At 47.6% G+C, this 17057-nt stretch overlaps 1 protein-coding gene across 2 annotated transcripts in view; it reads right to left on the reverse strand.

The window, feature by feature from the left end:
- Positions 1-17057, reverse strand: part of ano8b (anoctamin 8b) — a 96734-nt gene that overhangs the window by 28201 nt on the left and 51476 nt on the right. For both annotated transcript variants that reach the window (XR_014379041.1, XM_014123576.3), the window contains exons 3-9: positions 16823-16955; positions 9217-9355; positions 8981-9077; positions 8695-8811; positions 8099-8226; positions 6438-6599; positions 4169-4321 (exon numbers count right to left, since the gene is read on the reverse strand). Coding sequence is in view for 1 of the 2 variants with exons in the window: in XM_014123576.3 (XP_013979051.1) it covers positions 4169-4321; positions 6438-6599; positions 8099-8226; positions 8695-8811; positions 8981-9077; positions 9217-9355; positions 16823-16955 (929 nt within the window). In the remaining variant the exon portion in view is untranslated. The remainder of the gene's footprint in view (positions 1-4168; positions 4322-6437; positions 6600-8098; positions 8227-8694; positions 8812-8980; positions 9078-9216; positions 9356-16822; positions 16956-17057) is intronic.

Below are 17057 nucleotides of genomic sequence, written 5' to 3' on the forward strand. Positions count from 1 at the left end.
ACTTGTCCAGAAAGCTCCTGTTTTCTGCCTTTCTTTTCGCCATTTTTGGGAAGGGATAGCGCGCTGACAGTTGTAGCGTCTATGTTGCTATGACTACTGTCACAGAGGAGAGGGTGTTTCTGGGTCCTGTCCTGATTGGCGCGCGAAAACAACAGCAGAGCATTATGGGATTCGTAGTATTAGCGGTGAATGCGCTGTATAATACCGGCGGGCCAGCTCTAGTAGTAATTTGGTATTGTCTCGCGGGCCAAATATAATTACAGAGTTTGACACCCATGCCTTAGACAAATACATTTAAACTCCGTTTTTCACAATTCCTGACATTTAATCCTAGTAACCACTTTAAGAATGTGAAATGTCAGAATAATAGTAGAGAGAATGATTTATTTCAGCTTTTATTTCTTTCATCACATTCCCAGTAGGTCAGACGTTTACTTACATACACTCAATTAGTACTTGGTAGCATTGCCTTTAAATTGTTTAAGTTGGGTCAAACGTTTCAGGTAGCCTTCCACAAGCTTCCCACAATAAGTTGGGTGAATTTTGTCCCATTCCTCCTGACAGAGCTGGTGTAACTGAGTCAAGTTTGTAGGCCTCCTTGCTCCCATACACTTTTTCAGTTCTGCCCACAAATTTTCTATAGGATTGAGGTCGGGGCTTTGTGATGGCCACTCCAATACCTTGACTTTGTTTTCCTTAAGCCATTTTGTCACAACTTTGGAAGTATGCTTGGGGTCATTGTCCATTTGCGACCAAGCTTTAACTTCCTGACTGATGTCTTGAGATGTTGCTTCAATATATCCACATCATTTTCCCTCCTCATGATGCTATCTATTTTGTGAAGTGCACCTGTCCCTCCTTGTCACGTCCTGACCAGTAGAGGGTGTAGTTGGGTCAGGACGTGGCAGAAGGGAGTAAGTGTTTTATTGTTTCATTTGATTTTGGCCGTATGACTTCCAATCAGGCACAGCTGTAGAGGGTTGTGGTTGATTGGGAGTCACACATAAGTTGCCTACGTTTCCTTTGTGTGGTGTGGGTAATTGTGCTTGTCATTGTGGTAGTACCTGACAGGACTGTGTTGGCTGTCAGTTTTTGTTGTTTTTGTGAAATGCATAGTGTTCGTAAATTAAATATGACGAACCCTAACTCCGCCGCATTTTGGTCCACTTCTTCCATAGACAGCCGTTACAGAATTACCCACCAAACCAGGACCAAGCGGCGGAAGAGGAAGGAGCAGCAGGAGTACAGCGTTATGGACCAATGGACTTGGGAACAGATCCTGGACGGAGAGGGACCATGGACTCAGGCTGGGGATTATCGCCTCCCGCAGTGGGAGATTGAAGCGGCGAGAGCGGAGAGGCGCTATTACGAGGAGAGAGAGCGCAACGAGCGCGAGAGGCAGCCCCAATAATTTTTTGGGGGGGGGGCACACGGGACAGTCGGTGGAGCTGAGGTCGGAACCAGAGCCAGTCGGGATGACATTGGAGGTGAGCGAGGGATATGAGACAGAGACTGTGACGGGGTTAATGGGGAAATTAGGAGAGAGAGAGATGAGAGAGCTGCTAGTGTGGTGCATAAAGCACGGCATTCGCCCTAATGAGCGTGTCGTGGAAATGATGTCACCTGAGGCAGCTCTCCATACTCGTCCTGAGGTGCGTGCTGGTTGTCTGGTAAAGACTGTGCCTGCGCCCAGAAACAGGCCTCCTGCATGTCTTCCTATCCTGGTCAAGCCCGTGTCTCCTCCACGGACCAGTCCTCCAGTGGGTCTCCCTATCCTGGTCAAGCCCGTGTCTCCTCCACGGATCAGTACTCCAGTGGGTCTCCCTATCCTGGTCAAGCCGTGTCTCCTCCACGGACCAGTCCTCCAGTGGGTCTCTCCACCCTGGTCTCTCCTGTGCCACCTCCTCAAACCAGGCATCCAGCGGGTCTTCCCAGACTGGTGAATCCAGGGCCTGCGCCCAGAGCCAGGTCTCCGTTATGTCTCCCCAGCCTGGTGAATCCTGAGCCGGAACCACCAGAGCTGCCCGCCAGTCAACAGTCACCAGAGCTGCCCGCCAGTCAACAGTCGTCAGAACTGCCCGCCAGTCAACAGTCGTCAGAGCTGCCCGCCAGTCAACAGTCGTCAGAGCTGACCGCCAGTCAACAGTCGTCAGAGCTGCCCGCCAGTCAACAGTCGTCAGAGCTGCCCGCCAGTCAACAGTCGCCAGAGTGGCCAGACTGCCCTGAACTGCCGGAGTGGCCAGACTTCCCTGAACTGCCGGAGTGGCCAGACTGCCCTGAACTGCCGGAGTGGCCAGACTGCCCTGAACTGCCGGAGTGGCCAGACTGCCCTGAACTGCCGGAGTGGCCAGACTGCCCTGAACTGCCGGAGTGGCCAGACTGCCCTGAACCGCCGGAGTGGCCAGACTGCCCTGAACCGCCGGAGTGGCCAGACTGCCCTGAACCGCCGGAGTGGCCAGACTGCCCTGAACCGCCGGACTGCCCCGAGCTGCCAGAGCTGCCAGACTGCCCCGAGCTGCCAGACTGCCCCGAGCTGCCAGACTGCCCCGAGCTGCCAGAATGGCCCGACTGCCCCGAGCGGCCAGAGTGGCCCGACTTCCCGGAACGGCCTGCACCTGAGCCACCTCCAGGATAGGTGGGTTGGGGAGGGAGGGTGTAGCACAGTGCCGTCGGTGACGGTAGTCACCCTCCCTTCCCTCCCTTATTGTTTAGGTGTTCCTTTTTGTTGGGGATTTTCTTGTGTTTTCCTTTTTTAGGTGCATCCCGGGGTCTGCACCTTGAGGGGGGGGTACTGTCACGTCCTGACCAGTAGAGGGTGTAGTTGGGTCAGGACGTGGCAGAAGGGAGTGAGTGTTTTATTGTTTCATTTGATTTTGGCCGTATGACTTCCAATCAGGCACAGCTGTAGAGGGTTGTGGTTGATTGGGAGTCACACATAAGTTGCCTACGTTTCCTTTGTGTGGTGTGGGTAATTGTGCTTGTCATTGTGGTAGTACCTGACAGGACTGTGTTGGCTGTCAGTTTTTGTTGTTTTTGTGAAATGCATAGTGTTCGTAAATTAAATATGACGAACCCTAACTCCGCCGCATTTTGGTCCACTTCTTCCATAGACAGCCGTTACACTCCTGCAGCAAAACACCCCCACAACATGATGCGGCCACCCCCGTGCTTCACGGTTGGGATGGCGTTCTTCGGCTTGCAAGCCTCCCCCTTTTTCCTCCAAACATAACGATGGACATTATGGCCAAGCAGTTCTATTTTTGTTTCATCAGACCAGAGGACATTTCTCCAAAAAGTACGATCATTGTCCCCAGTTGCAAACGGTAGTATGGCTTTTTTATGGCGGTTTTGGAGCAGTGGCTTCCTCCTTGCTGAGCGGCCTTTCAGGTTATGTCAATATAGGACTCGTTTTACTGTGGATATAGATACTTTTGTAACTGTTTCCTCCAGCATCTTCACTAGGTCCTTTGCTGTTGTTCTGGGATTGATTTGCACTTTTCGCACCAAAGTACGTTCATCTCTTAGGAGACAGAACGCGTCTCCTTCCTGAGCGGTATGATGGCTGCGTGGTCCCATGGTGTTTATACTTGCGTACTATTGTTTGTACAGATGAACGTGGTACCTTCAGGTGTTTGGAAATTGCTCCCAAGGATGAACCAGACTTGTGGAGGTCTTCAATTTATTTTCGGAGGTCTTGGCTGATTTCTTTTGATTTTCCCATGATGTCAAGCGAAGAGGCACTGAGTTTGAAGGTGGGCCTTGAAATACATCCACAGCTACACCTCCAATTGACTCAAATGATGTCAATTAGCTTAGGAGAAGCTTCTAAAGCCATGACATCATTTTCTGGAATTTTCCAAGCTGTATAAAGGCACAGTCAACTTAGTGTATGTAAACTTCTGACCCACTGGAATTGAGAGACAGTGAATTATAAGTGAAATAATCTGTCTGTAAACAATTGTTGGAAAGATGACTTGTGTCATGCACAAAGTAGATGTCCTAACCAACTTGCCAAAACTATAGTTTGTTAACAAGAAATTTGTGGAGTGGTTGAAAAACTAGTTTTAATGACTCCAACCTAAAGTGTATGTAAACTTCCGACTTCAACTGTACATCTCCAGTAAGGAAGTTTGACAGTGTTACTAGAAGCTGTTGATCATTCAGTGACCTGCAGTTCGAAGCAGAGGAGCATGGCCAGGAACACAAAGCAGAGACACAGGATGCAGATGGGCAGGCTGACCAGCCACCTGAACACCCTTCTCCTCCATGGTGGGTAGTAAAACTCCTCACAGCCTGTTATGGGGCTGCACCGCTTCACACCCTACAGAGGGAAAGTGGGTGGGGGGGGGGAGGTTGAGAGAAAGGGTGGAGGTAGGGAGAAGAGAGGTGGAGGGAGATGGAGAGAGTTGGAGGGGAGGAGAGAGTTGGAGGGAGGAGAGAGGTGGAGAGAGGAGAGAGAAGAGAGAGGTGGAGGGAGGGAATAGAAAGGTGGAGGGAGGAAAGAGAAAGGTGGAGGGAGGGAGGAGAAAGGTGGAGGGAGGGAGGCGAGAGATGGAAAGAGGCGAGAGGTGGAGGGAGGAGAGAGGTGGCGGGAGATGGAGAGAGGTGGAGGGAGGGAGGAGAGCGGGAGGGAAGTAAAAATGTAAACGACCGTCAACAGTTCTGTCAGGTGAACATACACTAAACAGGAAACTACCCACAAACAGGAAAAAACACCCCTACTAAATATGACCTCCAATTAGAGGCAACGAGAAACAGCTGCATCCAATTGAAGGTCAACCCAATAAACACCAACCTAGATATAGACAAACTAGAAATCCAACATAGAAATAGAGAACATAGAACAAACACAAAACCACCCCCTGACACGCCCTGACCACTCTACCATAGAAAATAAGAATTTATTTTGGTCAGGACGTGACAGTACCCCCCCCCCAAAGGTGCAGACTCCGAATGCACACAATATATAAAAAATACAAATAAAAACCTAAAGGGAGGGAAGGGAGGGTGGAAAAATGTCTATGGCGGCGGCTCTGGTTCCGGGCGTAGTACCCCCACCACCCGCTGATACCCTCGCTTCTGTTTGTCCGGAGGAACCAGACCATGGATCATCTTCCGAGGCTTCGGACCGCCAACCGCCGCCGAAGACTGGGCTAAAAGCTGCCGCCGAAGACTCTGGGTTGCAGACCACCGCCGAAGGCTCTGGGTTGCAGACCACCGCCGAAGGCCGAGTGCTCACAGCAGGCACTGGCTGTACCGGGTTATGGATGCGCACTGGAGGGAGAGTGCGAGGAGCAGGAATCGGTCTCACCGGACTGGGAAGACACACTAAGGGCCGTGTGCTCACAGCAGGCACTGGCTGTACCGGGTTATGGAGGCGCACTGGAGGGCGAGTGCGGGGAGCAGGAACAGGACGTACTGGGCTGGGCAGGCGCACTGGAGGCCTGGTGCGTGGGGCTGGCTTTGGAGGCGCCAGACTAGTAACACGCACCTCAGGGCTAGTGCGGGGAGCAGGACCAGGACGTACTAATGGCAAAGTGCTCACAGCAGGCACTGGCTGTACCGGGTTATGGCTGCGCACTGAAAGGAGAGTGCGAGGAGCAGGTACAGGACTTACTGGACTATGGAGGCGCACTAGAGGCCTGATGCGTGGGGCTGGCTTTGGATGCGCCAGACTAGTAACACGCACCTCAGGGCTAGTGCGGGGAGCAGGAACAGGACGTACTGGATTATGGAGGCGTACCGGAGAGAGAGTGCGAGAGGCAGGCACATGCTCACCACAATAAGCACGGGAAGTTGGCTCAGGGCTCACCCCTGGCCCAGCCAAACTACCCGTGTGCCCCCCCAAAAAAATGTTTTGGGGCTGCCTCTCGTTCTTCCCCGGTAGGCTCCGATATCTTTCAATAACTTGCCCCCAAGTCCAGTTTCTCCTCTCCATCCATTCCATGTATGATCAGGTGTCCATCTCTGCCTGGGCACGCCGCTTGATCCAGTCATGGTGGGTAGTTCTGTAACGCGGGTCGTACAAAGGGGACCAAGGCGCGGCGTGTGAAGTGCTCATATTTAACTTTAATGAAACACTATAACAAAAACGACTGCCAACAGTTCTGTCAGGTGAACATACACAAACAACAGGAAAAAAACACCCCTAATAAATATGACCTCCAATTAGAGGCAACGAGGAACAGCTGCCTCCAATTGAAGGTCAACCCAATAAACCCCAACCTAGATATAGACAAACTAGAAATCCAACATAGAAATAGAGAACATAGAACAAACACAAAAACACCCTCTGTCACGCCCTGACCACTCTACCATAGAAAATAACAACTTATTTTGGTCAGGACGTGACAGTAGCTTTGTGTTTTCCGTTATTCATTCTTCTTCTGTAAAGTATATTGAGACATTGACTTGAAATATTCTCATGTCCTCCTCACCCTAAACTGCGTCCGTGGTTCCTCTAGGGACTCGTTAGGGGTGTCCAGCGTACCCCACTTATAGGCCAACTCCGCCCCCCTTCTCTTCCACCTCTCCAAGAAGAGAGTGGCCCACACCACGTTAAACAGGGCAAACACCACACAGCAGATATCACGACTTGTCTGAGGAGAGAGGATACACAGCAGATATCACGACTCGTCTGAGGAGAGAGAATACACAGCAGATATCACGACTCGTCTGAGGAGAGAGGATACCCAGCAGATATCACGACTCGTCTGAGGAGAGAGAATACACAGCAGATATCACAACTCGTCTGAGGAGAGAGAATACACAGCAGATATCACGACTCGTCTGAGGAGAGAGAATACACAGCAGATATCACGACTCGTCTGAGGAGAGAGAATACACAGCAGATATCACGACTCGTCTGAGGAGAGAGAATACACAGCAGATATCACGACTTGTCTGAGGAGAGAGAATACACAGCAGATATCACGACTCGTCTGAGAGAGAATACACAGCAGATATCACGACTCGTCTGAGGAGAGAGAATACACAGCAGATATCACGACTCGTCTGAGGAGAGAGAATACACAGCAGATATCACGACTCGTCTGAGGAGAGAGAATACACAGCAGATATCACGACTCGTCTGAGGAGAGAGAATACACAGCAGATATCACGACTCGTCTGAGGAGAGAGAATACACAGCAGATATCACGACTCGTCTGAGGAGAGAGAATACACAGCAGATATCACGACTCGTCTGAGGAGAGAGAATACACAGCAGATATCACGACTTGTCTGAGGAGACAGGATACACAGCAGATATCACGACTCGTCTGAGGAGAGAGGATACACAGCAGATATCATGACTGGTCTGAGGAGAGAGGATAAACAGCAGATATCACGACTCGTCTGAGGAGAGAGAATACACAGCAGATATCACGACTTGTCTGAGGAGAGAGAATACACAGCAGATATCACGACTTGTCTGCGGAGAGAGAATACACAGCAGATATCACGACTCGTCTGCGGAGAGAGAATACACAGCAGATATCACGACTCGTCTGAGGAGAGAGAATACACAGCAGATATCACGACTCGTCTGAGGAGAGAGAATACACAGCAGATATCACGACTCGTCTGAGGAGAGAGGATACACAGCAGATATCACGACTCGTCTGAGGAGAGAGAATACACAGCAGATATCACGACTCGTCTGAGGAGAGAGGATACACAGCAGATATCACGACTCGTCTGCGGAGAGAGGAGAATACACAGGTGGTCCTTCTATTCTATGAAAAAACATGAGATCATCATATCTGAGGACCCTTAGAAACACTGTTGCTACATTTTCAAATGTCAACACAGTTCAATATCTCACTGCGAGTTAGTAGAAAAGGCTAATGTTGTTAAAGAAGGGAATACACTGTACTACAGAGCAGATTGGAGTGTATCACAGTGAGTATGTCGCTGTGTATCTGTACTAAATGAGATACAAACAGTGCATTTGTAAAGTAAGCTGTAAGTAAGTAAGCCTTGTCTTGACCCACAGGGCAGGAGTCTATCTCCTGTTTCTGTAGCGTGAGGCAGCTTGATGTACATGTACACCCCATTCCTGGACAGGACACTTGAAAAGGTCTTGTGTAAAAGTCACCTGGTCAGACTCGGTGAGAACCCAGAGCACGAAGCCGATGACAGCAGGATACAGCATAGACGTGGTGTAGAACCCCAGCCAGGCGAAGTACATGGCTATCTTCACCCCAAAATAGTCACGAATATCATCTAGATAGACCACAGAGGGAGACAGACCGTTAGATTCACCACAGAGGGAGACAGACCGTTAGATTCACCACAGAGGGAGACAGACCGTTAGATTCACCACAGAGGGAGACAGACCGTTAGATTCACCACAGAGGGAGACAGACCGTTAGATTCACCACAGAGGGAGACAGACCGTTAGATTCACCACAGAGGGAGACAGACCGTTAGATTCACCACAGAGGGAGACGGACCGTTAGATTCACCACAGAGGGAGACAGACCGTTAGATTCAGACTGTTAGACAGACAGGTTTAAGCCTTTGTTGACCTTTGGTTTAAAGTCACATGAACAACAGGAACCTCACAGCCTGACTTACAGTAACTAACGATCTCAGTTAAGGGAGACATAACATGTGTGTGTTTGTGTGTGTGTGTGTGTGTGTGTGTGTGTGTGTGTGTGTGTGTGTGTGTGTGTGTGTGTGTGTACTGACCTAGTGGTTGTTTCTCACACACGGCCTGCACCCAGGACTTCATCAGCTGACTGAGGATCCTCTGCTCATGGAGAGGAAACACCTGCTGGATCACACCCCGCCCACTCAGCTCGGGGACTGGAGGAACACACAGGTAAACATTAACCCTGCCCACTCAGCTCGGGGATTGGAGGAACACACAGGTAAACATTAACCCCGCCCACTCAGAAGCATGTACACAAGCACACCCATATCTTTTATTGAGATTTTAACAAAGTGCTAGAAATAAACAACAAATGCTGCTCACTGATTGGCTGTCCCTCCAGGAAGTGTATGTTATGAAGCACCTCCCCCTGCTTGGCTCGTAGATTGTCGAGCCAGTACTTGATAATGCTCTGCCTCTCCTGAGGAGAGAGGGGCAGGCTGGTCAGAACAAATCAACATCTCGGGGGGGGGGGGGGGTGTGTGTGTGTGTGTGTGTGTGTGTGTGTGTGTGTGTGTGTGTGTGTGTGTGTGTGTGTGTGTGAGTGTGTGTGTGCTTACCTGTGATGTGAAGAAGCATAGTTCTCTCTCAATGTTCTCATAGATGTAGTCTTCTTCACAGGAGAAGCTGCGTGTTCCTCCCCCAAACTCTGGTTTCAACGACTTCCTCAGACCCATCTCCTCTGCCCCGCGCAACAAACTGAGAGAGAGAGAGAGAGAGAGAGAGAGAGAGAGAGACGGCAGGAGCAGAGTTGGGTTGGAGAAACACACTCTCAAACCAATAGAAGGTTATTTCTGTTCTGTTCTCTCTGTTCTGTTCTCTCTGTTCTGTTCTCTGTGTTCTGTTCTCTGTGTTCTGTTCTCTGTGTTCTGTTCTCTGTGTTCTGTTCTCTGTGTTCTGTTCTCCGTGTTCTGTTCTCTGTGTTCTGTTCTCTGTGTTCTGTTCTCCCTGTTCTGTTCTCTGTGTTCTGTTCTCTGTGTTCTGTTCTCCCTGTTCTGTTCTCTCTGTTCTGTTCTCCCTGTTCTGTTCTCTGTGTTCTGTTCTCTGTGTTCTGTTCTCTGTGTTCTGTTCTCTGTGTTCTGTTCTCCCTGTTCTGTTCTCCGTGTTCTGTTCTCTGTGTTCTGTTCTCTCTGTTCTGTTCTCTCTGTTCAGTTCTCAGTGTTCTGATCTCTGTGCTATGTTCTCTGTGTTCTGCTCTCTATGTTCTGCTCTCTCTGTTCTGTTACTCTGTGTTCTGACCGGTCGCTCTGTGTTCTGATCTCTGTGTTCTATTCTCTGTGTTCTGTTCTCTGTGTTCTGCTCTCTGTGTTCTGCTCTCTCTGTTCTGTTCTCTGTGTTCTGATCTCTGCAGAATGCTAGATCCACCTCATACACACACACAAACACACACACACACACACAGATCTGACTACGTCCACGCCTGTCTTAGCTGTCATTTACCATCTATCATAATGTTGTGGACCTCTGGGAGCATGAATGATACTGCTTTACAATACAGTCCATAGTAGATCAACACACTGTCCATCTGAGAAGGATTATATGTATCTTTAGGGAAACACAGGCTGCATTATAAACCCGCTATTTATTCTCAAGACCAAGCCAACAGTGTGTTAAGAGACGTATCCTGCAATTGCCAAGACTCTTTACGAACACGTCCAAACACGTCCAAGCGTCTATTAGATGCGTGGAATTCAAGAGGTATTTAAATTCAAGAGGTATTTTTTTTTTGTATGTAGTGTCCTGTTGTCATTGGCTGCTTCAGGGAGAAAGAACCCAGTCCTAAACTGCTGACAGGCCTAGTCAGCTGTACCCTGAATGCCTCTATGCTAATGTAAACCATTATATATCTCCAGTAATGACAAATGTGGTCCTGCTGGCGGGAATACACAGCCACCTCACTCTAGAAGGGTTAATACCATCTCCAGTAGACGATGAGTGAAGGGTTAATACCATCTCCAGTAGACGATGAGTGAAGGGTTAATACCATCTCCAGTAGACGATGAGTGAAGGGTTAATACCATCTCCAGTAGACGATGAGTGAAGGGTTAATACCATCTCCAGTAGACGATGAGTGAAGGGTTAATACCATCTCCAGTAGACGATGAGTGAAGGGTTAATACCATCTCCAGTAGATGATGAGTGAAGGGTTAATGCCATCTCCAGTAGACGATGAGTGAAGGGTTAATACCATCTCCAGTAGACGATGAGTGAAGGGTTAATGCCATCTCCAGTAGACGATGAGTGAAGGGTTAATACCATCTCCAGTAGACGATGAGTGAAGGGTTAATACCATCTCCAGTAGACGATGAGTGAAGGGTTAATACCATCTCCAGTAGACGATGAGTGAATCATTTTAGTTTACCTTTCATCTCACGACATTCCACGCTAAAATCTATTCAGTCAAAATTGGTTTGGTATCATTTTAATGGTTCAACACACATTCGTTCCAGCAGAATTAGCATTTATCTTTTCCCATCATATGCAAATTTAAGTCATCCAATATACCTGAAAGCGAGCGTGCAAGTGTGTGTGACTGTGTGTGTGACTGAGTGTGTGGTTGTGTGTGTGACTGTGTGTGTGACTGAGTGTGTGGTTGTGACTGTGTGTGTGACTGTGTGTGTGACTGTGTGTGTGAGTGAGTGTGTGGTTGTGTGTGTGGTTGTGTGTGTGTGTGACTGAGTGTGTGGTTGTGTGTGTGTGTGTGTGTGTGGTTGTGTGTAGTTGTGTGTGCGACTGTGTGTGACTGTGTGTGTGTGGTTGTGTGTGGTTGAGTGTGTGACTGTACGTGTGACTGAGTGTGTGGTTGTGTGTGTGTGTGTGACTGAGTGTGTGGTTGTGTGTGTGTGACTGAGTGTGTGGTTGTGTGTGTGACTGTCACTCACTCATTCACAGATGCAAACTCTCTCTCTCTCTGTCTGTCTCTCTCTCTCCGTCTCTCTCTCTGTCTCTCTCTCTGTCTTTCTCTCTCTGTCTCTCTCTCTCTGTCTCTGTCTCTCTCTCTCAGCCAGTTGTGTATTTCAACTGCATGGTGACTTGTTGAGAGGTGAAAGCCACCTTTACTCTAAGGTGAGGATAATCAAGAGCCCCAGTGAAATGCATTGTGGGTAGTGCGGCTAGTGCCCTCTGCGTTCTTGCTTTGTGTTGTTGAGTATTTATGATTAAACTGACCCTGAGTCATCTGTAAATCCCCTGGGATATATTCAGAGAGAGAGAAGATAGGTACCACAACATAATCATTATCTCATGTCCAGTACTGCGTTTACAAACAGCCCCAACATTCTACAACAGACAGAACACTCACAGGGCTATAGGCAGGGAACCGATGGCCAATATACACTGCTCAAAAAAATAAAGGGAACACTTAAACAACACAATGTAACTCCAAGTCAATCACACTTCTGTGAAATCAAACTGTCCACTTAGGAAGCAACACTGATTGACAATAAATTTCACATGCTGTTGTGCAAATGGAATAGACAACAGGTGGAAATTATAGGCAATTAGCAGGACACCCCCAATAAAGGAGTGGTTCTGCAGGTGGGGACCACAGACCACTTCTCAGTTCCTATGCTTCCTGGCTGATGTTTTGGTCACTTTTGAATGCTGGCGGTGCTTTCACTCTAGTGGTAGCATGAGACGGAGTCTACAACCCACACAAGTGGCTCAGGTAGTGCAGCTTTTCCAGGATGGCACATCAATGTGAGCTGTGGCAAGAAGGTTTGCTGTGTCTGTCAGCGTAGTGTCCAGAGCATGGAGGCGCTACCAGGAGATAGGCCAGTACATCAGGAGACGTGGAGGAGGCCGTAGGAGGGCAACAACCCAGCAGCAGGACTGCTACCTCCGCCTTTGTGCAAGGAGGAGCAGGAGAAGCACTGCCAGAGCCCTGCAAAATGACCTCCAGCAGGCCACAAATGTGCATGTGTCTGCTCAAACGGTCAGAAACAGACTCCATGAGGGTGGTATGATGGCCCGACGTCCACAGGTGGGGGTTGTGCTTACAGCCCAACACCGTGCAGGACGTTTGGCATTTGCCAGAGAACACCAAGATTGGAAAATTCACCACTGGCGCCCTGTGCTCTTCACAGATGAAAGCAGGTTCACACTGAGCACGTGACAGACGTGTCAGAGTCTGGAGACGCCGTGGAGAACGTTCTGCTGCCGGCAACATCCTCCAGCATGACCGGTTTGGTGGTGGGTCAGTCATGGTGTGGGGTGGCATTTCTTTGGGGGGCCGCACAGCCCTCCATGTGCTCGCCAGAGGTAGCCTGACTGCCATTAGGCACCGAGATGAGATCCTCAGACCCCTTGTGAGACCATATGCTGGTGCGGTTGGCCCTGGGTTCCTCCTAATGCAAGACAATGCTAGACCTCATGTGGCTGGAGTGTGTCAGCAGTTCCTGCAAGAGGAAGGCATTGATGCTATGGACTGGCCCGCCCGTTCCCCAGACCTGAATCCAATTGAGCACATCTGGGACATCATGTCTCGCTCCATCCACCAATGCCACGTTGCACCACAGACTGTCCAGGAGTTGGTGGATGCTTTAGTCCAGGTCTGGGAGGAGATCCCTCAGGAGACCATCCGCCACCTCATCAGGAGCATGCCCAGGCATTGTAGGGAGGTCATACAGGCACGTGGAGGCCACACACACTACTGAGCCTCATTTTGACTTGTTTTAAGGACATTACATCAAAGTTGGATCAGCCTGTAGTGTGGTTTTCCACTTTAATTTTGAGTGTGACTCCAAATCCAGACCTCCATGGGTTGATAAATTGGATTTCCATTGATTATTTTTGTGTGATTTTGTTGTCAGCACATTCAACTATGTAAAGAAAAAAGTATTTAATAAGATTATTTCTTTCATTCAGATCTAGAATGTGTTGTTTAAGTGTTCCCTTTATTTTTTTGAGCAGTATACATTTCACAGTGGCAGCAGCGTTGCTAATCACAATTTATTTTGCCGATTACTGTAGTATGATAATGGACTGCTTTATTTAGAACAGCCACAGGATATCAGAGCTTTTAGCCCTGAGCTGCATAAGCTTACACTATACCGCACTGTTAAAAGTAGCGTTTGAGGGGGGGGTCGCAGGAGCAGGACTTGAACCAACAGTTCCTACATCAACAGTAGAGCCGACTATGGGAACAATCTGTCGATGTGCCCTTGAGTAAGTGGCTCTGGATAAGAGCGTCTGCTAAATGACTAACATTTAAATGTGAATGCCTGTGTGTGTGTAGCTACTTCCTGCATCTCTTATACAGTGCAAAGCGTTCATACCCCTTGACTTATTCCACATTTTGTTGTGTTACAGCCTGAATTCAAAATATATGTTTTGTCCTCACCCATCTACACACAATACAATACCCCATAATGACAAAGTGAAAACATGTTCTTATAAATTTTTACAAATGTATTGAAAATGAAATACTGAAATATCTAATTTACATAAGTATTCACACCTCTGAGTCAATACTTTGTAGAAGCACCTTTGGCAGCGATTACAGCTGTGAGTCTTTCTGGGTAAGTCTCAACATTTTCCCATTATTCTTTCAAAATACTTCAAGCTCTGTCAATTGGTTGTTGATCATTGCTAGACAACCATTTTCAGGTCTTGCCATAGATTTTCCAGCTGATTTAAGTCAAAACTGTAACTAGGATACTCAGGAACATTCACTGTTGTCTTGGTAAGCAACTCCAGTGTAGATTTGGCCTTTTAGGTTATTGTCCTGCTAAGAGGTAAATTAATCTCCCAGTGTCTGGTGGAAAGCAGACTGAACCAGGTTTTCCTCTAGGAGTTTAGCTGTGCTTATCTCCATTCCGTTTCCTTTTTATCCTGAAACTCTCCAGTCCTTACAAGCATACCCATAACATGATGCAGCCACCATTATGCAGTCCAAAGTGTAAAGCATAACTTTACAATGCTCAAAGGGATATTCAATGTCTGCTTTTTTTTTTACCCATCTACCAATAAGTGCGCTTTGTGAGGCATTGGAAAACCTCCCTGGTCTTTGTGATTGAATCTGTGGTTGAAATTCACTGCTTGACTGAGGGACCTTACAGATAGTTGTGTATGTGGAGTACAGAGATGAGGTAGTCATTTAGAAATCATGTTAACCACTATTATTGCACACAGAGTGAGTCCATGCAACTTACTATGTGATTTGTTAATGTAACAGTCGAGGTTCAGTCCCTCTCGTCGCCCCAACCTGGGCTCAAACCAGGGACCCTTACACACATCAACAACTGACACCCACGAAGCATCGTTACCCATCGCGCCACAAGAGCCGCGGCCCTTGCAATGCAAGGGGAAACCCTACTTCAAGTCTCAGAGCGAGTGACGTCACTGATTGAAACGCTATTAGCGCGCACCACCGCTAGCTAACTAACTAGCCATTTCACATCGGTTACATTAAGGATATTTTTACTCCTGAACATATTTAGGTTTACCATAACAAAGCGGTTGAATACTTATTCACTCAAGACATTTCACCTTTTCATTAGATGTTTTTTTTTTGTAAACATTTTCAAAATCATAATTCCACTTTGACATTATAGTCTATTGTGTGTAGATCAGTGATGCAATATCTCGATTTAATTAACTTTAAATTCAGGCTGTAACACAACAAACTGTGGAAAAAGTCAAGGGTTATTAAAACTTCCTGAAGGCGCTGTAGATTACCTTATGAGTTCCTGAAGGCGCCGTAGATTACCTTATGAGTTCCTGAAGGCGCTGTAGATTACTTTATGAGTTCCTGAAGGTGCTCTAGATTACCTTATGAGTTCCTGAAGGCACTGTAGATTACCTTATGAGTTCCTGAAGGCGCTGTAGATTACCTTATGAGTTCCTGAAGGCACTGTAGATTACCTTATGAGTTCCTGAAGGCGCTGTAGATTACCTTACGAGTTCCTGAAGGCGCTGTAGATTACCTTACGAGTTCCTGAAGGCGCTGTAGATTACCTTATGAGTTCCTGAAGGCGCTGTAGATTACCTTACGAGTTCCTGAAGGCGCTGTAGATTACCTTATGAGTTCCTGAAGGCGCTGTAGATTACCTTATGAGTTCCTGAAGGCGCTGTAGATTACCTTATGAGTTCCTGAAGGCGCTGTAGATTACCTTATGAGTTCCTGAAGGCGCTGTAGATTACCTTATGAGTTCCTGAAGGCCCTGTAGATTACCTTATGAGTTCCTGAAGACGCTGAAGATTACCTTATGAGTTCCTGAAGGCGCTGTAGATTACCTTATGAGTTCCTGAAGGCGCTGTAGATTACCTTATGAGTTCCTGAAGGCGCTGTAGATTACCTTATGAGTTCCTGAAGGCGCTGTAGATTACTTTATGAGTTCCTGAAGGCACTGTAGATTACCTTATGAGTTCCTGAAGGCGCTGTAGATTACCTTATGAGTTCCTGAAGGCGCTGTAGATTACTTTATGAGTTCCTGAAGGCACTGTAGATTACCTTATGAGTTCCTGCACCTAAATATAAACAGTACCGACACCTATTTCCATCCAAGTCAAGCACTGCTTTAAACAGCTAGTTAGAAAACCCACACTAGTAACTTGCACCATAAAGGTCCAGATTTCTTAACAGTGGTTGTAGTACACTCACATACAGACATTTACCTTTTAGTTATTTGGGTGGCAGGTGGCCTAGTGGTTAGAGTGTCGGACTAGTAACCAGAAGGTTGCAAGATCAAATCCCCTGAGCTGACAAGGTAAAAATCTTCAGTTTTGCCCCTGAACAAGGCAGTAAGGCCGTCATTGAAAATAACAATTTGTTCTTAACTGACTTGCCTAGTTAAATAAAGGTAAAAATAAAGAAACATTTAGCAGACGCTCTTATCCAGAGCTACTTACACGTAGTGCCTTGTTCAAGGGCACTTCCATAGATTTTTCACCTAGTCGGCTCTGTTGTTGATATCGGAACTGTTACAATCAAAAGCCTGACTCCATTACGTGCCTTAGGGTGAGACAGATGCCTTGTCTGTAACTCAATCTACCCTCCAGGTTCTATTTTGCTGGTAACAATAAGAACCAATGATTCATTCATCAAGCTATAGTTACACTGCAGCAAACAGCTACCCATGATGTCATTGTCTATACATTAGCCAATAGATGGCCATGCTAGCATCTCTATTGTCGTCCCACACCCCTCGGAGGCGGGGTTCTTACTTCTCATATGTTGCCGTGACGAAGAAGGCGTGTACATGCGTGTGTTTGTGATGTCGGATCTGGACAATGAGTTCTGGAATTCCCAGGCGCATGTGGTTTAGTAGCCATAGCAACGTGTGGTCATCTGTCCGGTCTGTCACAGGAGAAGAAACAGACATATTAAAAAAATTAAAATAAAAGTGGTTTATCTTATATCAGTACATCAAAGTTTTAATGAAAATACCAACCTTCAAGA

Source organism: Salmo salar, chromosome 10 (assembly GCF_965601325.2).
Source record: "Salmo salar chromosome 10, fSalSal1, whole genome shotgun sequence".
Classification (NCBI taxonomy): Eukaryota; Metazoa; Chordata; class Actinopteri; order Salmoniformes; family Salmonidae; genus Salmo; species Salmo salar.